The sequence below is a fragment of the Hippocampus bargibanti genome, linkage group LG05 (assembly GCF_051943395.1).
Source record: "Hippocampus bargibanti isolate YZ-2025 linkage group LG05, ASM5194339v1, whole genome shotgun sequence".
Lineage (NCBI taxonomy): Eukaryota > Metazoa > Chordata > Actinopteri > Syngnathiformes > Syngnathidae > Hippocampus > Hippocampus bargibanti.
In genome coordinates, this window is record NC_142738.1 from 25,139,098 (window position 1) to 25,165,238 (window position 26,141).

Here is a 26,141-nt window from a genome sequence, read left to right on the forward strand (position 1 = left end):
GAAATGCAGTCAGTAGAAGTCATTTGAAGTGATTTTTACAAATTATGGATGCAACTATGTCGGGAGGTGTCTGTTGTCCTTTAAAAATCAGAATCAGAAGGCCTTTAATCATTCCACAGTGGGGAAATGTGCAATCAAAGCTATTTGTATGTCCGCATTATTAATAACAAGGTGGACATTCATACAGATCTGGTATATATACAGTATTCCTGATTACTTAATACTAACATCCACTAAAAATATTGGGAGCCCTTCACTACTCCGTTGAGTTTGAAATATACAGTATATTCATCAAATACACAGTTAAAGATCTTGGTTCGATAAGATTGCTGCTTGTGTTAAATTCATTCAATGGATTAATCCATATAGTAAGTACCAAAACATCATAGATATTAACAATATAGGATTTACAAAACTGTTCCTGTATGTGCGGGAAGACAACTCTGAGCCACGACTCTGTGAACGAAATGGAATGTAGCCAATTAAGAAACAACCCGGATGAGGAAAAAAAGAACCAGGCGTGAATGAAAACAAACATGTCTTACCAGTGTTCCTAGGATAACACCATCCATTAGCCTACTTCAGGACCTGGAGTCAGTAGACTGCATAACATAATATCTTTGTGTGGCAAATCTCTCCAATAAAATATGACTCAACACATACTGTATCTCGATACACAGGGTGCAATATTGTTGTATGACAGTTACAGTGGAACAATTTAATATAGTTCGATCTGAGTGAAATCTCGATTCCATTTTATATGGCGGTGAGCTCACTTCAAGAGGGTATGATGCGACGAGGTCCTTGTTGTCATTCGACATACATGTAGATGAACTTGACATTACTGTAAATTTGACAGATACAGTAAAGTCTCGTTATATCGATATCGGATATATCGATAGTCCCGGTTATATCGATACTATTTCTATGCACGCAAGAAGACAATTACATGCGCGCAGGGTCGGATATATCAATAGTCCCGGTTATATCGATATTTTTCGGACTCCCGAGAATATCGATATAACGAGACTTTACTGTATATCTGTCTAATCAAATATGCTGTAGTATTTGTATTGATATATTTAAAAATTAGATGGTTGGATTAGATGCACTCATAATTTCAAAACCCATTTTCCAATTATTTTTGTTTTTCACGACCCCTTGCTGTTCAATGTGCGGCTGCTGCGTATTGATGTCTTGATTCATTGCATCAGGGTGAGCTCATTTGAAATACAGTGTGCATGTTTTGAGTAACAACAAGTTAATTCCGTTAAGGCGAGGCACCTCCGTAACGTGCGATGCTCATATCAATACCGATGGCAGTAAACATCGGAAGACTTACACTACTCAAATTTTCAAGTGCAAAGTTTAAATGGAATTACAGAAGGAATAATACATTCCATATTCCATGGATGTGTACATGACTTGCTATGCCGTTGCACATGCTTATGATATGTTTCTCATCAGGCAACTCTCATAGGATGTCGTGGCTGCATTACTCTGGAACATACAGTATTCACAATCATGCACCTGACCGGTGTCGAGCTAAGCGGCTTTGGCCAGTGTGCAAGCATGTATGGCGGATTTGTGTCTAGGTGGGTGTGTTAAAATTTGCAGCAATGTCTGCTTTGATGGGTAGGTGTCCACCCACAGTTGTGTATTTTATCTACCTGTTGCTCACAGGGAAATTATTTTTTCCTAGAATCTTGCTTTTCTCGTTGCCCAAGTAAACAGTTTTGTATGTTGTTTTTGCTTTTATGAAAGGGACCACTGATTGGGCTCGACACATGCACTTACATTATACATCATGATGTAAAAATGGTGTCAGCACAGGGGGCAAAAAAATCTGAAGCAATTTTGTTTTTGTGAAGGCTTTCAGCACATTTTGAGATGCCTAAAATGGGTGGACACTGCTTGGTTGATACATCAGTCTTAATACGTCAATCAAGGGACAATGAAGACACTTCACGATTGTTTCCTGGCTTTCTATGTGCTGGTCCTGTTGTTTTTTATTAACATAATTAGAAGATTACCAGAAAAGATGCGTATTAGATGCATTGCGAGAGTGGCTGCCTTTCCAACAGCTCATGTATTTTGTTTTTCTACTTTCATTCCTTTCATCACTTTGCTGCTCTGAAATGTAAATTTCTCCACTGTGAGACTAATAAACGCAAATCCAATCCAATGAGCGTTTCACCTGCAAAGAAATCTGTTGTAATGATATGAACAATAAGACAGGCTTGTTTCATAGATTTTTTTCCTCTCACTTGAGCTAAAGCATTTAAATAGTTTTGATTATGGGTTGATTGTTCAGACATGGACTGTGAGAGTTCCACCCTGTTAGACAAATACCTGTATGTACTTCAAAGTGTTAATTATGGTGCCTCCAATCAAGGGGACCTTCCCCTGCCTGCCTAAGGAATCCGCCCCGGCAGGACTGAGGAGGTGCAAAGACATAATGTTGACAGGATGCTCAATTTCAACCTATATTTGGAAATTCAAACTCACTGACTTGGTGCCATGTCCTTGAAAATATCTCCACGTGCCCAATCCTTTTTTCTCTCCCTATCTTTCCACCATTTCTCCCTTTCTTTCCTGACATACTCTTTTCTTTTAGAATCAGTGACACTGTATCTCTGCTGTGCTTAGTGCTGGTGCCAGTTCGAACTTATTACAAATATGGCATATACAGTTTAACTTTGTATTATGTAAATAGTTTACATTTTATGTTTAAAAAAACAAAATCATCTTATCTGAGTAAGACAAAAAAATGATAGCATACAACTTTTTCTTGGTAATCTCATTCTGTTGTTTTTGAAAATGAGATTTGTGAAATACAAAAGATTGATATTTCCCATTATTCCATCATCCATACTTGTGTGTACTTCGCATGTTTGTTTTGGCCAAGCTTTTACGTCGATGCCCTTCCTCACACAAGCCTCTGTATTTATCCGGGCTTGGGACCGGCACAAGAAGACACTGATTTATCTCCCATTGTGACTACAGAACAAGCAACTGTTGGGTGATCAAAATAACCCAACAGCAACTATATGAACTTAAAAAAGATGAACATGCTCAGTAAAAGGCTCCCAAACACAAAATGGTCATCGGCACATCAACATTCAAAAAAGAAAAACTATACTCACCATTATTATTCTCATTTTAATGGTTTCCTATGGGAAATTAATGTTTGGGAGACACACTTTTCGCCTTACACACTCCGTCTGGGAACCAATTAAGTTTGTAAGCCAAAGTATCACTGTACCTTATTGGCCCGAACGTAAGATGGTGTTTTTGCATTTAAATAAGACTGTAAAGTCGGTGGCTGTTTTATAATTGGGGTTTAAACATTACACACATTCTGGACGCGAATGCTGAATTTGACTCCCCTGGCCAAAGCTGAACCCCTGTCTTCTTCTTTTCCTTTCGTCTTTTCTCCTCAAGGGGTCGCCACAGCGAATCAGTAACCTCCATCTTCAGAGGTATGATACGCCTGTTTGTTTTGGCCAAGCTTTTACGTCGGATGCCCTTCCTGACACAACCCTCTGTATTTATCCCCTGTCACGAAGAATACAAATAACGCTAGCACAAAGTAGAAGAAAAAATAGTCGGTAAGAAAAAAAGGTAAAATAATAGAAGAAATAACAAAAAATTGAGAAATGTAACCACAATCTGGAGAGAGGTGTTTTGAAGAATTGCCAGGTTAACTGGTAGTTGAGAAGTTATAATGTAAACTTCAAGATGATAGTGAGAAATGAGTAAGCATATTCAAACAATTGCAAAACGGCTGTGAATTACGGTGCCACAGAGTGTATTGATGGAGATGGAGAGCTCAAAAAGGTCACCTAAAAATGCTCAGAGTCAAAAAGAGCTTTCCGTGGTCCTCAGATCAGCTGCTTCGAAGAACTTCTGAAACTTCACTTTGATGGTTAATGCAGTTATTGCAATGTTGTTGTTTTATCACAATAGATCGCTTCATTTACATTTCAAAAACCAGAAGCCATTCATTTACGAATGTGTTTGTACTTTAGTTTACATATTCAAATGTTCAGACATTAAAGCCGAAAGGAAAAGAAGAAGAAGAGACATTAAGATTTGAATGGGGCAAAATTACTTGTTTTTTTCTCAAATATATTGTTATAATCGTTTGTTTCAAATATACTGTAATTGTTTTCTCTATAAAAACATGTGGTGTTCAAAAAGTGTCTTGTCAAATGGGAGTTTTGGAAAAAAAAGTCTGTAGTCATCAGGGTTGTCTTATAATCAGCACAGTCTTATATTCGGGCCAATACGGTACAATCACATTGGGAAGCTGTGTTAAACTGGAATAAGATCGAATAACGGAAAACAATAATTTCCAAATCACATCACTCAAATCCATGCTAATTCCTCGATTTGACTGGTGATGCGTAATGCGTAGCTGATTAAAACCCGCAGAAACAAATATCCTGTGACTGTAAAGGCGCTTATAAATGAAATTTATTATCATTACTATAAAATGGGTGACTGAGGAACAAGTACGACTGCTTTGGAAATGAATGAAGAAACAGTAGCAAACATTTTACTTAATTTAATCATTTTAATCCACATTTTCTGGACCAAACATCTACTATTTTAGCCCAACCATCCCCCCGTGATCGACCCATTTCGTGCACGGCCCCATTTACACGCACATGCTATGATGGGCAACGGCCATGAGGGGGCCGAAGGTGAAAATAAATTAGTCGAAACAAGGGTTGTACAGTAGTTTGTTAAAAGGAAATAATTGCCTACCATCGTGGAACACCAGATGCGGGGCCATGCTACACACCTTTGCTGCCTATTACCTATCGTAGCTCAGGCGCACCAATTTAAAATCCTTCTCTCTGTGTCCCAAATTGCCATTCTTTGTCACTGTCATTGGTGAATTGTATACAACACTAACTTTTGCTAATAGTTACAATAATGAAAGCTATATCGCGACAGCTCTAATTCCAAGGTGCTTTTGCAAACATCTGAATGCGAACAATTTCCAGTGACCCTAAAAAATGAAAAGTGACGTTGCATTTTTTTTAAAATACTTTTTGTGAAAGTGAGATTGACAGGATTATTTGGGTGCAGTGTGAATTAACAAAAGTATATATGTATTACTAATAAGCATAACACCCTTTGCAATCGACTGGGTACCCAGAAGCGATCGCACTCGCAATCGACGTAATGGGCATGTCTGATTTACATTTTAAAATGTCCTTAAAGCATCCTTGGTATGCTTTCAAGATATATAAGCATAGTACTTTTTATTTTGAGCCTTGTGAAAACACAGAAAATAGCAAAACTGCAAATCACATTTTTCTTTGAAGGCTTTCTTTTGATTGACCATTGAGCAAAGATTTGTTGGGCTGCATTTGTCACCTGCAGTCAGGTCGTCGGCAAGATTGGGCAAGATGCTGGACCGGCTAGCGATAGCAAGTTTACCAACTAACTTTGCCTTCTAATGTTTGGTTTGGCTCAGAATTTTGTACAACGGGCATCATGCCCCCTCCATGGCAGCGAATAGGATGTGCTTCTTTCGAACATCATAGTTTTTTCAGAGGAAAAAACCAGAGAAGCCATGCAAATGGACATTGTGAAAGATCAGAATTAGAAGTGTTTGGTTGACTAACTACACTTCATAAGAGATCTCACTGGAACTCCGTTAATGCAGTGCATATCCAGTTAATGCCGAGCGTATCCAACTTGGATGATGCAAGCACTCACCAAATTAATACATGCAAGCTTCACTGCCTGATTTTTTTGTGTTCCTTAAAAATATGGGGCCCAAGTCACAGGTACGATAAGGTTGTTGTTGCTGTACAGTAGTAGTAGTGTGCTTGCTTCACATAAAGTTATGTTGTAGGGCAAATGTAAATTGTCAACAAATGAATGTCAAAAAAGAAATGTTGGACATGTGTTGAAACAGGGGTCCTACTACTTTCGACAATCGATTTTTTTGTGTATTCAGGATGTCTTGTAGCCATAGCAACCAGCAATCCCTCCACCATTTGTCATTTTCATGGCCTTTAGGTCTTTTTTTTGCAGGTTCACAGAACGTCTTCCTTTTTGAATGTTTTTTTTGATGAATAACGCTCCCTCATCAATTTGAACATACAGCATGTAGCACAGGACTGGTTCTTACAATACTTTTTTTATCCTACATTTTCTCGACGTGATATAGAAATGTAATCAAAGGTTATACTCAACCTTCGTTGACATCAATAACTCAACATGAATAACCTTTGTTATTGATGTAAACATTAAAAGTTGAGTTAAAATAACACTAGGCCTCGATTTTCCTGGGACAGCACCAATGAATTCAGTAATGGCCCATCTGTTTTTGCTGGCCCGCTTTTTCAAATTGTCAGTGTTGTATTCTGGCCATACTTCATTGAAGCTTATTTAATTTAACAATACACTGTCTTTAAGATAAGAATCTCTTTTAAATTAGATATCAAGTAGATAGGATGAACTTAATGCAACTATTCACTGTGGCTTGACTATTATTTTCTCGTTTATTTCCAGGTTTATGTTAAGAAAGGACAGCATTACTTGATGCCAACTCCTCCTTCATCACTCCTCCCACCATCCTCCAATTCTTCCAACTTTCCAGATAAATTATCTCCTCCTCAGCATGGCATCTGTATTCCTACTCTGGCGGTGTCACTGAACTTCATTTTCACCCACCACCATGGAGAGAAAACGCAGAAAGAAATGATTCACGCCGCACAGAACATTTTGATCATGGACTCACTTTTGGAGCTCTGCACCTTAAATGCTATTTCAGTCCCTTAGCACAGGTTTTAACTGCTCAAAACTGAAAACTGCAGCAGAGTTTCACAGAGATACACAAAGGACATGATTTGTGCAGTTTCACAGCGCAAAATGCTCCTACTACCTGTGTGGTTATCCATACTTATGGGAACGCTTACAGGCGTCCTGCCTGTGGCGGAGGTGGAGCCATCGCCAAAGGGGAAATCTGGCCCTAGTCAAAGGCATAACCTGGAGTCTCTCAACTCTAACTGTTCCCATCTCACTCTCAAACTAGAATTCTCCTCCAAGGTGGTGGAGCATGGTAAGCTGAGATTTGGCATGTAATTTCCGTCGCCAATGATTATTATTACACTATATATATATATATATATATATATATATTTATTATATTATATATATATATATATATATATATATATATATATATATTTTTTTTTTTGTTGCGTTTTTAGAAGACAGTATTTAAGACAATGTGACCATGGAAAAATAATTTGTTGTTGATGATAACAAAGCAGTTCACCTTGATGTTTATTTTGAAGCACTGTGCCAAACATACATCTTTCAATTTTGAATTTGGCATGACAACCACTAACATGGATGTTTTCACGTGAATGTGTCCTAAAACAATCTCTCCACAATTTGCATCCAGAGTACATTGTGGCATTCACGGGATACTTCTCAGCCAAAGCACGTAGCCTGTACATAAGCAGTGCCCTACGGAACGCAAAGGACGGAGCATTGGAGTGGCACATTGTTCCCAGGGAGAACCCAGCTTCTGACTTCCCCAGCGACTTTGATCTGGTCCACATCCGACAAGCTTCACCCAGCAGTCTGCTGGCCTTAGAAGACCACCCTTACATCAAGAGGGTCACTCCACAACGCAAAGTGTTCCGCTCCCTCAAATACATTCCTTGTAAGTGCTGCCTTCCCGTGCTGCTGGCTTGGTAAATATCAGCTGACAATGGGAAAACCTGTTTACATGCCATATAATCCTTGTTTAAGAAAATATTTCAATGTGTTTTGTACTAAAATTAGATCAAACACACCAAGTCTGGGTGTGTTGATTTGGGATGTTGATGGAGAGATGACTACTCGAGATTGGATAAGCTTTTAGTGAAGACGAATGACTAAAGAGCATAAAGCATCACCGTGGGGTTCGAATATTTTCCCGAAGTGACATTGATATGTTATAATTATGATGACATCGACTTTAGCATTGCTGGTCTGTTCAGCTCGATATCACTGCGACACACACGCGACGAGGCACAATTCACCTTGAATGATCACACTGAGCGTGGTTAAAAATAATACCTCCATTGAATTAAAATTATTATAACGATCCACACTTATATCAACCTCTTCTTCTTTTCCTTTCGGCTTTTCCCTTTAAGGGGTAGCCACAGCAAATCAGTGTCCTACATCTTTAGAGGTTTGATCCGCATGTTTGTTTCAACCTGATGACTAAATAAATTATTGCCCAATTGTTGCATTTTGTTTCCCCAGCACCAGAAACCGCTGCACCCTGTAACACTAGCGACAGGATGCAAAAATGGCAGTCCTGGCAATCATCGCGGCCTTTTCGAAGGACAAGTTTGTCACTCGCCTCAGGTTTTTGGCATTCAACTGGCCGCCACTCCAGTCGCCGCCTTCTGCGAGCCATTCCCCGCCACGTAGCCCAGATCCTGCAGGCAGATATACTCTGGCAGATGGGACATACTGGTAAATCTCAATAGTTTTGAATCAGAAGAATGAATGAAACGTGAAGGATTCAAAGGTAAGGGCTTGACATGAGAATTGTCTGCATGTGGGTTTTTAGGTTCTGGTGTGAAGGTGGCAGTGTTTGACACTGGTCTAAGTGAGAAACACCCACATTTTAAGAATGTGAAGGAAAGGACCAACTGGACCAATGAGAAGACACTGGATGATGGTGAGCATTACAAAATTTGACACTAATGTAAATGATCAAAAGTTGCAAATTCATTTTAATTTGAATGTCAATGTAATTTCTTTATAGTAGTGCATTAGGAATCTAAAATGTATCCTGTGATTGTAAAGTGTCCTAGAGAGTTTTGAAAGGCACTTATAAATGACATTAATTATTATTTTTATTAATAGTAGTAGTACTATTATTACAATGTAATGACTTTTAAATAAAAACGATTGGAACTGGCCTTTTATTGTATTTTTTCAGGTTTGGGTCATGGCACATTTGTAGCAGGAGTGATAGCAAGTATGAGAGAGTGCCAGGGCTTTGCTCCTGACTCAGAGCTGCACATCTTCAGGGTGTTCACAAACAACCAGGTATTTACGATAATTATCGGTAGCCCAGGGGCGGACTGATTTGCACATCCACCTCTATCAGCCTAATTATGAGGTTGTTTCCCGGCTTGCACACACATTCTCAAAACATGATTGATACTTTAATTGAATACTCAAAATTGTCTGTAGGAGTGATATTGAGTGTGAGTGGTTGTCTCTCTACGTACCCTGCGGCTGGCTGGCAACTAGCTCAGGGTACATTTCACCTTTCACTCAAAGTCAAATGGTAGAGTCTATGACACACCTTAATGAAGATGAGTAAAAGAGAGGGTGAAGTAGAGTAAGTAGACATATTGACATGTCTCTGGCCTTAACCATGCACAGTATGTTTCCAATTGACATCAAATGCAAGGACAAGTGTGTGATTTATGTATTTATTTTTATTTCACACTTTTCACTGGCCAGGTGTCATACACGTCATGGTTCCTGGATGCCTTTAACTATGCCATCCTGAAAAAGATTGATGTTCTCAACCTCAGCATTGGAGGCCCTGATTTCATGGATCACCCTTTTGTAGATAAGGTCAGTCACTGTCATACTAAAGATCAGGTCACCAATCGGTATAGATATTCTCAATTGCAGGGCAGGTTCTTTATAAGTATGAACAAAACCCAATCACCTTAAAGTGTTACAGGCAAATTAGGTACGACATTTTTCTGTGTTATATAGTAACCAATTTTACTCACAATAATTGTGCTATAAGAAAAATATTTTTTGGATAACACTTTCATCAAGTCGCAGTTATTTTAAATAATTTTTCAATGCATCAAAAAATGCCGTTATAGTGCTTCACTCAATGACTTGCATGATTATGTAAAATGACATGAACACCACACCCACCTGACTTAAACCGATAACTTGTGGTCTCTTCTTAAACAGACTATTTAGCACAATAGAAAACTGTACATCTCTCTTATTATTATTATTATAATGATGATGATGATGTCTGGGAGGTTGTTGCTGTTGTACTACTGATTATCAATAAACACAAGAAATAATATAATCCAGTCATGGAACTCCTCATGAAGAAAATGCTACATTAATAGCAGCTTTTTTTGTCTTAGGGTGGGTGTACAATTTCCTTTTTCGGAGGGGGGTGTATGAAATGTCATTCAAGGAGGAGGAGGGTGAAGGGAAAGGGGCAAGGCAGTGAGACAATTCTCATCAAAATTTAGATAAAACATATGATGTAATTTATCAAAACGTTTTTGGGGAGCCTTGTTAAGGACATGTTTCTCATCCAGAGCACTTGAACAGCACTAGGGGTCGACATGTGCATGTAGTTTGAGCAGCTGTGGTACTGACTTGGGTGTGGTGATCAAATAATGACCTCTTCACACGATTTGTCTCTTTCAATTGAATTTAGTTTTTGTCTTTCTTGCCAGATTGGCTTTGCAAAATGAGATTCTGTTCTCATTTGCCATACCCGAATGAACATACCTCAATTCAATGAATTATCAAGTTGATGGATAATTATTAGATCCAAGGCAGATTTTAACCTGAGAACACCTGACCTGATTTTATTGGGAATTATTACCTTTCGATATCATTGCTCAAGGGGTTCGTTGTGTTTTCTCAATAATATTATAGCCCATAAAAGCAGTGTAATATGGTGTGCCTGTGTGTTCGTGGGTGCATGCGTGTAACTTTGTGTAACTTCTGTTTTCCTCATCCCTTTTTATGTTCAGGTATGGGAGCTCACTGCCAATAAAGTGATAATGGTCTCAGCAATTGGTAACGATGGACCATTGTATGGGTACGATAGTCACTACTTTGAATCATGCTTCAGTTCGAAAACAACATTGTACTTTTATAATCAGTGGCAAATAGGGTATGACGTTGGCAAAAGTATGAAACAATTTTAAAAATCGGAAGTAACCAACATACCTCACTATACTCGTAATAGGAATATATAATGGCACCGTGGCACAAATTAGGAATGTTTGATGGTCATTGCTGCCACAAGACTTGCAAATAATGCACATCATTTTGTTGATAGAACTCTCAACAACCCGGCAGACCAGATGGATGTAATTGGAGTGGGAGGCATAGATTTTGAAGACAATATTGCAAGGTTTTCTTCCAGAGGCATGACTACTTGGGTAAGACTGCAGGAGCGCTGTTACTTTTTCAATGCAAATTAAATGGCGATGAAGTTTGGACATTATGTTAAACATCAATAAAAAGGAATACAGTAGTTTTCAAATTATGTTAAAGGTCAACCGACGTCACTTTTTTGTTTTTTAACTGACATCAGAAAAATGTTTTATAGCATCTAAAATACCCAAAACACGCAGTATGATATTTTTATTCAAATGCAAAACACCAATAAAAATGACTTAAAGTGTCCAAAATCTGCAAAAAATTGAGCTGCGAATTGGGCATTTTCAGAAAGTCCCGCCCCCAGTACGTGACGTCACGCCAAGACGTCTTGCATTGCTGGAGAATCCAAACAATGGCTTCAGATTCAGAAATTCCTTCCATGGATCTTGGACTCCCTCTTCTGGTGGCTTTTGGGTGCAACAGAAGGTTTTCAAACGAAACAGTACAGCAAAATACATTGACGTGATGGAAGGACGGTACAATGCGTCTTTTTTACGGTCAGAGGGGGTCCTTTCATGACGTCACGTACGGACTCGTCACCAACTCAAAAACAAGACTTCCGGAATGTTCAGCGCGAGTCTTAAAACGTAAAATATAGCTATATGCGGCGGAATCTTATTCAAATACGCCCAGTAAAAGTCATTTGAAGCCATTTTACAAATTATGGACACAACTTGTCCGGAGACGTCGGTTGTCCTTTAAACTTGTATTGAGTTGAATACACTACAAAGACAAGAGATTTAATGTTCAACCTCATAAACCTTTTTTACACATTCCAAAAAAGCTGAGAGAGGGTCATATTTAGCACACTGTTAGATAAAAATGTTCAAAAAATTTTTGTGAACTAAGGACACAAATTGTTAAAGCTGTTTAGGTGGTATTATTTTCCCATTCATGCTTTATGTACAGCTTCAGGTGTTCAATAGGTCAGCTTTTCCATTGTCATATTTTATGCTTCAAAATGTGCCGCACAATTGGAGACAGATCGTAAATGTAGGGAGACTAATCTCTTACCTACACTCTGTTACTAAGTGACCATGCTGTTGTAAAATGTGAAGATTTGTTTTGGCATTCGCTTGCTGAAATAAGCAAGGGCTTCCGTGAAAAAGACATTGCTTGGATGGCAATATATGTTTCCCTCAAACCTGAATATACCTTTCAGCCTTAAAGGGGCCTTTACAGTTACATTTTCCATTATCACCAAGAAAACCTCTTGGCCCAAAGGATGTGATGTCCACAATTTCAAAAAACAATTTGAAATATTGACTCGGCAGACCTTGCACCCTGCAATTGGCTGGCAAACAGCCAATCGCCCTTAGACAGCTCGAATAGGCTAAAGCATGCTCGCGACCCTTATGAGGAAAAGTGGCACAGATAGGGAACTTGTTAAACCTCAGAAGGACGCATCAGTCAGTCTTAGCTCAGCTGCGACCCAGAAAACCTGGACTCATTTCTGGGTATTGTTGATTAATGGATTTTTCTTTGCATCATAGAAAGTAAGTGACGCACCAAACACAATATAGTGACACTGGATTTCTAGTGTTGTGTAGAACCATGTGGTGAAACAATTTATACATGGATGTCGGTTTTTGATGTAGTGCATGAGCATTCAATGTTGGTTTTCAGTCTTGCTACTTACCTGCATTGATTTCTCCAGATTCTCTGAACGTTTTGGTGATATTATGGATCACCGATGATTAAATCTCTACAGTTCTTGCAATTATATGTTGAAGAGCATTTTCTTTAAGACTATGAAATTGTTCACTAAACGGCGAACCTAGCCCCATCTTTGCTTGTGATTTACCGACAATGCATAAAAGCTACTTTTAAATCCAATCAAAGCATCCACCTTTTCCCAGGTAGCCTGATCACTGATCAAGCATCCCTCATCTTTGTATTTTTTACCACCTGTCCCAGCTTTTCCACAACGTGTTACAGCCACAAAATACAGTACTGTACAAATGCTAAAATCAATCAGGAATCTTGTCTTTGTGGTGTACTCAATTATTGTTTGCGAATAATTGGGCTCTGTTTTTAATATTGCTTAACCCAACGTCCCATTGGAGGACACTGACCGAGATAGGCAGAAAGCGCAATTTTGATTGGATGATACTAGCCGTCATGTTGAAACAGGTAAACGGCCCTTTAAAGGACAACCGACGACTCCGGACAAGTTGTGTCCATAATTTGTAAAATGGCTTCAAATGACTTCTGAGCATATTCCACCGCATATAGCTATATTTTACGTTTTAAGACTCACGCTGAATATTCAGGAATTCTTGTTTTTGAGTTGGTGACGAGTCTGTACGTGACGTCACTAAAGGACCGCCCTTTACCGTAAAAAAGATGCATTGTAGCGGTCCTTCCATCACGTCAATGTGTATTTTGCTGTACTTGTTTGGTCTGGGGACCTCGTGTTGCACCCAAAAGCCGCCAGAAGAGGGCGTCCAAGCTCCATATAAGGAATTTATCAGCCTGTGGAAACGGAGGTGGCCACAGGAGGTTGCCATTTTGTGCCTCTTTTTTTGGGTGAGACATTTCCCCCCAATGTTGCCTCAAAATGGCAAAAATAAATTCTTTAATCGATTGCAAACATGTATGCTTTCCTCTTCAGAACTATTTGAATCATATTCATAACTGGATGTGTAACAAGAAAGCATATTCTCCGAATCTGAAGCCATTATTTTGATTCACAAGCAATGCACGACGTCTTGGCGTGACGTCACGAACTGGGGGCGGGACTTTCTGAAAATGCCCAATTCGCAGCTCAATGTTTTGCAGATTTTGGACACTTGAAGTCATTTTTATTGGTGTTTTGCATTTGACTAAAAATATCATACTGCGTGTTTTGGGTATTTTAGATGCTATAAAACGTTTTTCTGGTGTCAGTTAAAAAAACAAAAAAGTGACGTCGGTTGTCCTTTAAATGAGCCCGACGAGTAATCGGGCTCCAGTTTTTATATTTTAATTCATTTATCAGTACATTTAAAAGTGTCTTGAAAGACGTTGCGTTTAAAAATGTTCATTTTGATTTGATGTTTGGCAACCACTGTGTAAAATAATTCTGATTCTTCATTCGCATCCCCAGCATGTGTACACAACAGTGTCACCTTTCATACAACTTGAATCAGTCAGCAGCCAAAGCAGACATCTTTCCTGAGATACTATGGAGAATGTGTGCCTCTGAAGATGATGTCTGATTTAATAATAATGATAATAATAATAATAATACATTTCACTCATAAGCGCTTTTCAAAACTCTCAAGGACACTTTACAGGTACAGAATGTCAGAGTGAAAAGACTGCATTCAGCCATGTGCCAATAGACTGAATCAGCTCTATTTTCAATTAATTTGAATCCCCTGCTCATTCCATTTTCTTTCCTGTCTTGGGATTGTAACTTTTCCTTGATATCCATCCACTCCCTGACATTGCGTTGCAATAACACGATAAATGTATTCTGTAATTTACAAGACTGAAAAAAAAAAGTTATTCCAGTTTTGCGATCTTGTCTTGAATCCGATATCTCTGTGCAGGAGCTTCCAGGGGGCTATGGCAGAGTGAAGCCCGATATTGTCACTTATGGTTCTGGTGTTCGGGGGTCAGGGATGAAAGAAGGATGCCGATCTCTGTCTGGCACCAGTGTTGCCTCTCCTGTGGTGGCTGGGGCCGTTACACTTTTGGCAAGGTGAAGATCATAAACTGACCTCAGTCATTCAATGTTTTTTTTGTGCTTCTTTTGATCTATCCTCATCTATATAGTATGCATTGCCATTGAGATACTTTAGCTGTTCACATTCTTAGATTTGTAGTCCATCTTTTACAAGTATGGTTAAAAGGGAGATTATTCGTATGAGAGAATAGGATGAATATATATGAAGAAGCCCTCAAAGAACCCGTGCTGTTGATGTGGATGGGGTTGGTGAGATACATAAGGGTAATATTTTTAATGTGAGGAGCATGACATTACCAGCTAGTGAAGTTGGTCTAGGACGGACAGGTGTAATGAGTTTACTGTAAATGTTGGGACCAATATAACTACGGATAATTTTGTTTGTTTGAGGAGTGAGTTGCAGTAATAAACTGCTGAGCACCCAAATCTGGAGGTTACTTCTCAATCCAAAACTGGAGCTTATTACTCCCCCCCCACACACACAGCCCCACTGATTTTGCATGCTTAGAATATGACACTACATAAATCATATTTACCTGTTCTGTTCTCCAGCACCGTGCTGAATCGAGAGTTGGTGAACCCAGCCTCCATGAAACAAGCTTTGATTGCCTCAGCCCGCAGGCTACCAGGAGTCAACATGTTTGAGCAGGGGCATGGGAAACTGGACCTGATCAGAGCTTACCAGATCCTTAACAGCTACAGACCTCAGGCCAGGTAACGCTAGCCGCGTCAAGTGACAACTGAACTGCCTGAAAACAATTGTTTGTTTTCTAAATGGGTTGTGTTCTTTTATGTGTTAATGTCCTCCTAACACATAATGTATTCTGCAAAATAATATGTGCTCCAACTATAGCTTGTAAGAAATTATAGGGTCCCTTGTCATCTTTTTGAAGGGATACATGTTTTAAGAGCAATCCAGCCTATTAACATGTTTGCCGTGGCTCAGAAAAGTCTGTCACAACTATGTTTCGCTCATTGTGACCGCTGTAGTTAGGAAGTGTAATGTCCCACAATTCACCTTGCGAACGTTAAAGACCAAACTCAGAAAACACGGGGGTGATACATTGTTTTCAATATTATTATTCTGTAAAAAAAATCAAAATCAGTCCATCAAAAATAATGTGTCCTTTCTGATTTCAGTCTTTCTCCCAGCTACATTGACCTAACTGAGTGTCCATACATGTGGCCTTATTGCTCCCAGCCCATCTACTATGGAGGAATGCCCACCATTGTGAATGTCACTATTCTTAATGGCATGGGTGTCACTGGGAGGATTCTAGACAAGGTGAGCACAATTTTCAATCTATCCTCCGTATAAATTGTTTATCTTTACGTGGAACTGCACAAAGCTCCAACAAATGTATTGTACCTGACCTAGTTTTGCTTCATACTTCAAGCAGGCCTCTAAATGTGTCCGTCTCTCATTTAGCCTATTTGGCAGCCCTACCTTCCCCAGAATGGGGACCATATTGATGTGGCCGTCTCATACTCGCCAGTGTTGTGGCCATGGGCCGGCTACCTGGCTGTTTCTATATCTGTTGCCAAGAAAGCTGCATCCTGGGAAGGGATTGCCCAAGGCCATGTCATGGTGACAGTGGCATCCCCTGCAGAGAATGATGTGAGTGAATGGAGCCACACAAAAATATTGCTATTGTTGGGTCCAAATGTTGCTCCAAAAGGATAATCTGTTGTTTGGGTGGAAAAACCAGACAGGAAGGAGAAATAGGTGACAAAACGATTTAATCTTCTGGACGGCGGCATGAATGCATGCTCCTCCAAAAGTTGGTGGGGGCAGAGGGAGAGAGAGTCGGAGGGAGGGAGAACGGGGATGGCTTCCTTCCTTGAGGCACTTATACTGTACATTGAAGAATCTGACGTCATTCGAAGTAGCCTATAACCAACAGGTTACCATGTGCGGGAAGTAAGTCAGTGTAAATTAAAGGAGAAAGAAAATAAGTTCTAAGTTACAGAAGGTATTTTACAATATGTACATGATTGATCCTTCTGTCACCTTTGTCAGGTCTTCTTATAATGGTCATGGGTAAAAAAGGGGAACGTTTGTTTCTGATGTGTTGCACTAATATCTACCCAACATTTTGTGTCAGTCGGAGGTGGAAGGGGAACTGACCTCCACAGTCAAACTGCCCATAAAAGTGAAGATCGTCCCGACTCCTCCACGCAGTAAAAGGGTGTTGTGGGACCAATACCACAACCTGCGGTACCCACCTGGCTACTTTCCACGAGATAATCTCCGTATGAAAAATGACCCACTTGATTGGTATGTGTGTATTTAACCAGAGATTGCCATTCCGTCAAAACTGATAAGGCTTGGTTCAATCTGCAGGGTGATGACCTTTTTTTTGTTTTGTAAAATCCAATTGTTTTCTGTACTCACATCATAAAAACAAAGGGAATGGAATGCCTCTTTGGCGTGTCACAAATGATGACATCACACAGCATTTTTTACAGAAGTAAATATTGCCAAGTGTTTCAGGGTTTTTCTTTTTCTCATCATTGAGCGACAAAGTAAGAATGCGGGAGGAGAGAAATATTTTGGGGAAATACTTTTTTATCTCTACATTTCATGGACACATCTACTAAAGATAACATGACTCCATGGAAATTTTTACTAAATTTTGGATTGGATTTGCCTTCATTAGTCTCGCAGTGGACAAATTTACATTTCACAGCAGAAAAGTTATGAAAGGAATGAAAATAGAAAAACAAAATACAGGAGCTGCTGGAAAGGCAGCCACTCTCGCGGCGCCGTGTTGAAGTCAAAAGAACAAACAAAAACTAAATAACAAATAACATGACAACACAAAATCACAGAGTCATTCATTCCTAAGCACTTTCTGTACCCTCTTTGTTACATGAGGCAGTTCCAAATGAAAGAGGAGAGGATCAGGGACATCATGGTGGAATGTGCACGTCGACTATAAGCTAAATGTTCAAAACAAACACGCAGCTGTAGCATCCATAGACGAAAAGAGATTGTCTCACATCTCCTGTCACACACACATAAATCCGCTTCAATTCCAAGCCGCGGCAGCTCCAAATACGCATCGGTGCTCTGCGCTGACGCTCCTTATCGCGGGCTCCTCAAGCCATCCAACCAGCCGCAGACTGTCCAACAGCACCGACCTTTCCGCTGAGCAAAGCGGGGCTCTGAAGATGCTGCCCATTACAGGTGCAAAAAAGCACAATGGCCCCAGAGCTGTCCAGTTCTGATTAATAATAAAAAAAAAAAAAATCTAAATTGTACTGTTGGTGATGCATGAAAAAAAATCTCATGTGTTGTATACGGGCAAAATCAGAAATGAGTGACAGTGGAAATAGCCTTCTCAGTCAACCCTGTAAAATGTTTTGTTTCCTAGGAATGGAGACCACATCCACACGAACTTTCGTGACATGTACCAGCACCTGCGAAGCATGGGGTACTTTGTTGAAGTGTTGGGCGCCCCTATCACCTGCTTTGATGCCAGCCAATATGGTAGGAATACAGAGTAACATTATACTTAGAGCGGCTTTAAATACAGTAGATATAAATACTGACGCATTATTCAATTGGTGTTTTTTTGTGACTTAAAAAAAGAAAAAAGAGGAAGACCAAGGTAATTCTCAAAACTTCTTCTACTCGTATCACTTTCAAGGGGGAACAGCTAACAAAGTAGACATTCTTTCATTATCAGGTTACGGGTAATCTTTATTTATGCAGGAAATATTTTACATTACTCCTGGCGTGAGTTCGTGTTACTTCCGGGTTTAGTGAACCCTGGTGCGAATGGCTGCCGCTTCTCACCCGCAGGAAAAAAACAGTTCTTATCCCATGACCGTCCTTTTTGTTTTGAAACGCGCAAATAAATTGTATTATTATTATTATTATTATAACTCAATTGAAAAGGACACAGTAGTGTATAATAATAATACTAATAATACTAATAATAATAATAATACATTTTATATATTAAAAATGTGTTCACATGAATGCATGATAGATGAGTAAGGTCAATCAAAAATTATTGAAGTGCGGTGCATACACCAATTTTTAACTCCTATTTGAAATGTCAGAATCCAGATCAGAAAAAAAACTGCATGCTTACTACTTTCATAGTGTGGTTTAAATGAACTTACTGACCCAGTACACCACACAGAATATTTCCACCGACGATCACAAGCTAAGTCCTTTAAAGTTTAGACTAAACTTTAGAGTCTGAACCACTCTGTCGTAGTACCACAACTGACCTGTGAGAGACAGCATGGTGCCATAAGGCAGTAGCCCCCAAATCCCAGGCCATTCCCTCACCTGAGCGAAGTGTCATCCACTCCCACCTATGGTGATCTTCTGAGGGGCAATATATGTAGGATTGGACAATTATAAAATTGAGAATTGTGATCTTGTGTCACCAGTGACTGCAGCCAAATGGGCCCCAGCTTTTCTTTTCAAATTTGGTTTAAGTTGAAGAAATACACTGAATCCGGCACTCAATGAAGGAATTACTAAACGGAAAGTACAAGTAGGAAAGACACAAAGTGCAGCTAATTGATGGGTCGCAATGATTGAATGCAATCTTTTAAGGATTATTATACAATACATATTGATTTATGTTGCACCTTAACAACAGCGGAAGCTATAACAAAGTGCTTAACATGGACAACTATCTTATACAGATTAAGCTAGTTTGATAGTATCATTTCCTTCTCTTCGCTTTTGTGGAAAACTTTTGTGGTGGCCATTATTATTATTATTATTATTATTATTATTATTATTATTATTATTATTATTATTATTATCATCATTGACACCACAGGTGTCAAAGTCAAGGCCCGCCACATTTTTTTCGGCCCGCGAAAGCAAATTCCATGATGCTTGCTAAAATCCTAACCAAAATGTCATATTTTTGGATGTTAATCACAGTAACATTCATTATTCTTGACTTTAGATTTTAAAACTAGTTATTCGTTAATTTGTTGCGCGCTCTGTATGTAATATGTGGAGGGGATTAAACATTCTAATGGCCTTTGAGAGGAAACCATAACTACAATCTGGCCGGACGCAAAAAAATGACTTTGACACCCCAGCTCAACACCATTTTTGGCAAGTGCATAAATTTCTGCTCACCACCTAATTGACATATCACAGTCATGGAGTCTCTGGATCAGCTGACTTTAGTATTGTCCACACTAGGGTTTGGACATAAATAGAAAAGCAATGTTGCTGTAAATATTTGCTGCAGCTTAAGACAATGAAGAGAGACAACCAATGTGTGGCTAATTGACTTTTTGCCCAGGCACATTGCTGATGGTGGATAGCGAGGAGGAGTATTTCCCTGAAGAGATCACAAAGCTGAGGAGGGACATTGACAATGGGCTTTCCCTGATAATTTTCAGCGACTGGTACAACACATCCGTTATGAGGAAGGTCAAATTCTATGATGAAAACACAAGGTACTACACTTACTCATGACTGCTGGCCGCAACATGGTTGATAATACAGAGACTATACAACAGTGTATTGTGACAATTTGATTAAACAGCCTTCACCTTACAACAAGATAATCAGAATCAGAATACCTTTATTCGTCCCGCAATGGGGAAATTTGCAGTCCACAGCAGCAATTGAAGAGGGATGGGGTTGGGGTGGGAGTGAAAGGATAGAAAACAAGATATTCTAAGCATAACAAAATAAAAAAAAGCTGTGCTTTTGGTACTTTTCATCAATGCAGAATGTACAACATGTTTGATTCCTAAGACTTGCTTACGTCTCCTCGTTAAACCATACACATTCCACCCCAAACCATTCTGGGATTGAACGGATTACATGCCGTTAAAAAAATAGACTTCACATCTTTGAAGGGATATGAAGACGGTTTTATGTGAGTAGCATTTACTCATGATTTACAAATGGACATTTTAAACATCTTAGCTGTTTATTTATAGATATATGGCCGGAGCGGGGATTGTACCCATGGCCTCTGCGTGTCTGACTGTTGCCAGCCACCATAAATGAAATGAAGAATTGTGTTATTGCTATTTACAGTTCAGCATTATTTGATTATTATGTGACTTTTCAAGTTTCAGAAAATGGAAAAAAAAACATATCCCGATCCCAGCTGATCTCTAAACCGGCCCCGATTTCCAATCACCCGAATAAATCAGGCCATTCCGAATATTGAGTTAGACTTATGAATTATGGGTTCGGTTCAGTAACAGACATAGTGTTTCGGAAATCAAAAGGTACCGTCACCAGTCAACTATTTTATTTTGACAGTCCTGCGAGCCACATGCTTCAGGGCATTTACGAAACCGCTGTGTAAATAAAGTTGTTTTGTCCATCAATTTCAATTACTGTATCTTTATTTTGTTGTCTTTAATGACATGCAGGCAATGGTGGATGCCAGACACTGGGGGTGCGAATGTGCCAGCGCTGAATAACCTGATTTCAGTGTGGGGGATGGCTTTTAGTGATGGACTATATGAGGGCGACTTCACTCTGGCAGATCACGACAGTAATAAACACACACACACTTCTGTGCCTACCTCTACCCATCTGTCACATTGTGCATTTTTTGGGGGGCTGGGTGGGCTTAAAAAGCTAAGGATGTCCTTCTCTCTCTTGCTAGTGTACTATGCCTCAGGCTGCAGCATTGCTCATTTCCCAGAAGATGGAATTGTAATTGCCAAGAACCTAAAGGATCAAGGTGAATATTTGTAATGCTGTCACATTTTAATGTGGCTGCCTATCAGTGAAGTCAAATGTGTATGTTTTTGTTTTTCAAGGTCTCGAGGTGTTAAAGCAAGAGACTGCAATGGTGGAAAGGGTTCCCATCCTAGGACTGTACCAAACACCATCTGATGGAGGAGGACGAATTGCTCTATATGGTGATTCAAACTGTATAGATGACAGCCACAGACAAAAAGGTAACCTTTGTCGACTTTGTATTGCACGTGTTATTTTCATGTTTTTTTCAACAACACACTTCTCTAATTTACTGTTGACTATTTTTGTCTGCGTCTCAGACTGTTTCTGGCTATTGGACGCTTTACTTCAATACACATCCTACAGTATGACACCCCCCAGCCTAAGCCACTCCCACAGTCGGACGGCACCTCCCACAGGGACAGAGCGCCCAATGCCACAGAGATTAGAGGGTGAGCAGGGCAAATGCAACCTGTTCTCTACAACAAAATATTAAAAAATAACCCTGATTAGCGACGTCATTCTCATTACCTTTTCACAGGAAATCATCTTTATCGCTATTCAAAAGTTCTGGAGGCTCATCTTGGAGACCCAAAGCCCCGCCCCCTACCAGCCTGTCCACATCTCTCTTGGGCTAAACCGCAGCCCCTCAATGAGACAGCGCCCAGGTGGGATTGACTCGACTTTAATGATTCAGCAACAGTAAAGTTGGACATTTTAGTGATACGCCTAGTGTTTTTGTCATGGTAGATATTATGTAATGAATCAAAGCAGGAACATATAATACAATATAATACAAATTGATTCATATAGCGCTTTAACAACAGCTGAATCTGCAACAAAGCACTTAACATGGACAGGTATCATATACAGGAAATAAAGCAGTGACAATTTTTTTAATGTGTGTGCCTTTCTCTTGGCCCTTCAGTAACCTATGGAAGCACCAGAAGCTGCTTTCTGTGGATCTGGATAAAGTGGTGCTGCCAAACGTAAGGCCTTACCGTCCCCAAGTTCGACCTCTATCCCCTGGGGAGAGTGGGGCCTGGGACATCCCTGGAGGTGAATATTGTTTTTTTTGTGTGTGTTGCAGTGACCGTGGTAAACAAAATCATTCAGAACCGAGATATTTTTTTAATTTTTTTACTTTTGATGATGAGGGAGCAGACTGTGGAGGGAAAAAAATCCTTGAAAAACAGACTCCAGAAATTATTGGAAGTTCTTGCATACAATGTGGAATGAGAAACTATGCCATTAATCCCTTTCAATGCTTTCTTTTGTCCTGGCCACTGATTGATTAGAGAGTATGATGCAGTCAACATAAACCCCCAAAAAAGGTTTCACAACTGACTCAGTAATCTGCTCAAATATCAGTCATAGTCCTCGCATCATAGAGAATACATGCCTGTGAATGTGATAACACCATCACATCGATGCGATTCGTTGTTCTGTAGCCACAAAGGGACGCATGTCTTCTTGTGCCGGTCCCAAGCCCGGATAAATACAGAGGGTTGTGTCAGGAAGGGCATCCGACGTAAAAGCTTGGCCAAAACAAACACATTTTGTTCGAGTAAAACTCAAGAAATAATTGAGACTCACACAAAAAGGAAAAGGAGAGATCTGTTGGTTGAATATTTTTTCTTGCAAGGAGAATAGAAGGTACAGGGTACAGCGTTCTCATCTATTCTAATCAATCTTTTTACTCATCCCTTTTATTAGCATCAGTGACTTGCCTTGACAGCCAGTTTCACACAAGCAGGAAATTATTTTACTCTAGTCAAAATAGTGGTTGCACTTTGAACTTTCTCGCAGATCTTTGGCAGACAGTTGGGTCACTCTGCCATTCAGTCGTTGAAGATTAGCTGGGTTCTGAGAAAAACATCCCACCAACTTTCCTCTCCATTTTCTCCTGATTCGTACCAACTTCAACGCACACCTTAATAATTTCACAAGAGTATAATGTATAATTATTAGTAGAATGGTTAGATGTAAAAAGGGAAAGAAAATGTTCACGTATGTTTACATGTAGTACAAGTATAAAAATGAGTATATCCTCATTAAAGGTTAATATGTTAATGGCATTAGCGTTCTTCATTGCAAGCACAATCAAGATCGTTGATTAGGAATTGGTGATTAATAAACAACATTAACATATCATTAATCAATGTATTGGTAACTGAAAACAATAAACCTAACCCCACTTTAATGATTAAATATGACACCACCCTAATGATTACATGTGAATGTGTGATTACATAATAATAAATCAGAACTACGAATACATGAAAGAAACCCCTAACACATTTACAGTAAACTCGGAGCGGCTGTATACGGCTTGAAGATGTCAGTAAAACGTATTTAATCACGTATCACAGTTCACTTAACCAACAACAAATTATAACATTTACTCGTTGACGTTGAAGTCGCTTGCCGCTGCTCTCTTTCCGTGTTGAATTGCGAAACCGAACGTGTTAAGTTTGAACTCTGCCTTGTAAGCTTGTCAATTTGGAGTTGACATATTAGCGTAATAACCATACACAAGGCGCATCAGAGTTTAAGGCGCGCTTTGAGCTTCTAAGAAAATGGAAGTCTTTTGGTGCGCCTTTTAGTCTGGAAAACAAACTTTTTTTGTCACTAAATTCTAATTGCACGATGAAATATCGAATGTTAATATATAATGCTTCCTGTGACATCTGACTGTCCTCATCCACAGGTATAATGCCTGGTCGTTACAACCAAGAAGTGGGCCAGACCATCCCGGTGTTTGCTTTCTTGGGGGCGATGGTCGTCCTGTCCTTTTTTGTGGTCCAGCTCACAAAGTCCAAAAGCAAACCCAAGCGCAGGAAACCTCGAATCAAACGGCCCACGTACTTACAGCAGACAACAAGTGGGAAAACCCCTACGGTTTGACCACTTCGGACTGAGTGTGCCTCGGTAATATGTACATTGCTAAAGGAACAATAACCTTGGAAGCGTGGAGCATAACTGGAGTCCAGTTGTGTCTTGAGGAAGCCTCAACTGTATCACAAATGTCTTGAATGTGACAAACAGTTTTTGTGCTCTTTTGTCCTTTCAAGATGTCTGTGGACATTTGTGTTGTCATGAACTGCCTTGCAACACACATACAACTGGGTTTACTTCTGCACACCGGTTTTTACCTTTTCCTCTCTGCTCAAGATTATTTGACCAAATTTGTTTTGACTTTTTATATTTATTAAATTTGTTTATAACCGAACAGAGTAGTACACAAACTGCCTCATCAAAAAATATGCATTTGCAAAAGAAACGCTTCATGTATACAAAATAACAGATTGCAACGGTTCAAAGGTTATACAACTGTTCCGAAACCTCATTTGTTTCCTGTTTAATTTTTTTTACTGTCATCTCTCTTTGGATATTGTATTGCTTTCCTCAAAAAACAACAGAAAGAGACTTGTTCAAATATCATTTATCAATAAATTAAAATGAAGCATATTGAAACAGTTTGTATTTTACTCCCAGTCAAGTCACATTTTAACAGTGGAAGTTCCTGCTGTATGTAACTCAAGCTCAAGCCATGATTCTGTTATGTGTCGTGTGCAAGTTGTGTTGCCTTTGTGGGTACCTCAAATGCATAGATTGGCAGTTGTATTTAAAACACCTTAGTATACAGTGTAATAATTACGCCTAGTTTCCCAACGCTCTCTCCATCTTAAATTTCAAATGCAACCACATTGTCCATTGGATGAGAAAACTGGATCATGCCGAAACTTCAATCTTCCTGTGAAAGTGAAAATCCACTTTCGCCTTCATCATTTCACCATTATCTTTTTCTAATTTACACTAGCGGCTTTTGATGCAAAATATGGAATTGTTTTCCTTTTTTTGTGTGATTATGTGTGGGGTGGGGTTAGGAATCATTATTTTCATGATGTCAGACAAGTTACAGATGTGTAAAAGATATCTGGTAGATGAAGAATTATAGTTCATTCTGATAGAACGAGTTTATATTATTACATTCAAACAAGTGATTACTCTTCAATCACAAAGTTGGATCTATCACATTCCATTTTTCTGTGAGGTAAATTCTGAATCAGGCTTTTGTTAAAGGACAACCGACGTCTTCGGACAAGTTGTGTCCATAATTTGTAAAATGGCTTCAAATGACTTCTACTGAGCGTATTTTAATAAGATTCCACCGCATATAGCTATATTTTACGTTTTAAGACTCACGCTGAATATTCAGGAAGTCTTGTTTTTGAGTTGGTGACGAGTCCGTACGTGACGTCACTAATGGAACGCCACTGACCGAAAAAAGACACATTGTAGCAGTCCTTCTATAACGTCAATGTATTTTGCTGTACTTGTTTGGTATGAAAACCTCGTGTTGCACCCAAAAGCCGGCAGAAGAGGGTGTCCAAGCTTCATGGAAGGAATTTATCAGCCTGTGAAAACGGGCTGATTCATTCCTTACACGGAGCTCTGCCGCCATCTTCTGCATTTTCTGTGACACTACACGTCAGTCTTGAGCCATTAAAACGACCCAGAAAACCTTCTTTAATCGATTGCAAACATGTATGTTTT

General features: G+C 39.4%; 1 protein-coding gene across 1 annotated transcript in view; it reads left to right on the forward strand.

Annotated features, from left to right (window-relative positions):
• mbtps1 (membrane-bound transcription factor peptidase, site 1) overlaps positions 1-25,058 on the forward strand; it is a 31,524-nt gene extending 6,466 nt beyond the window's left edge. Inside the window, exons 2-23 of the mRNA XM_088997453.1 lie at positions 6,538-7,087; positions 7,436-7,699; positions 8,290-8,505; positions 8,603-8,713; positions 8,978-9,087; positions 9,511-9,627; positions 10,794-10,861; positions 11,105-11,207; positions 14,745-14,896; positions 15,434-15,595; positions 16,022-16,166; positions 16,311-16,499; positions 16,987-17,159; positions 18,259-18,374; positions 20,173-20,329; positions 21,266-21,390; positions 21,505-21,582; positions 21,662-21,802; positions 21,902-22,033; positions 22,123-22,249; positions 22,510-22,640; positions 24,292-25,058. Coding sequence (XP_088853579.1) covers positions 6,871-7,087; positions 7,436-7,699; positions 8,290-8,505; positions 8,603-8,713; positions 8,978-9,087; positions 9,511-9,627; positions 10,794-10,861; positions 11,105-11,207; positions 14,745-14,896; positions 15,434-15,595; positions 16,022-16,166; positions 16,311-16,499; positions 16,987-17,159; positions 18,259-18,374; positions 20,173-20,329; positions 21,266-21,390; positions 21,505-21,582; positions 21,662-21,802; positions 21,902-22,033; positions 22,123-22,249; positions 22,510-22,640; positions 24,292-24,488 — 3,231 coding nt within the window. The 5' untranslated portion in view covers positions 6,538-6,870 and the 3' untranslated portion in view covers positions 24,489-25,058. The remainder of the gene's footprint in view (positions 1-6,537; positions 7,088-7,435; positions 7,700-8,289; positions 8,506-8,602; positions 8,714-8,977; positions 9,088-9,510; positions 9,628-10,793; positions 10,862-11,104; positions 11,208-14,744; positions 14,897-15,433; positions 15,596-16,021; positions 16,167-16,310; positions 16,500-16,986; positions 17,160-18,258; positions 18,375-20,172; positions 20,330-21,265; positions 21,391-21,504; positions 21,583-21,661; positions 21,803-21,901; positions 22,034-22,122; positions 22,250-22,509; positions 22,641-24,291) is intronic.
• Positions 25,059-26,141: the final 1,083 nt, after the last annotated feature.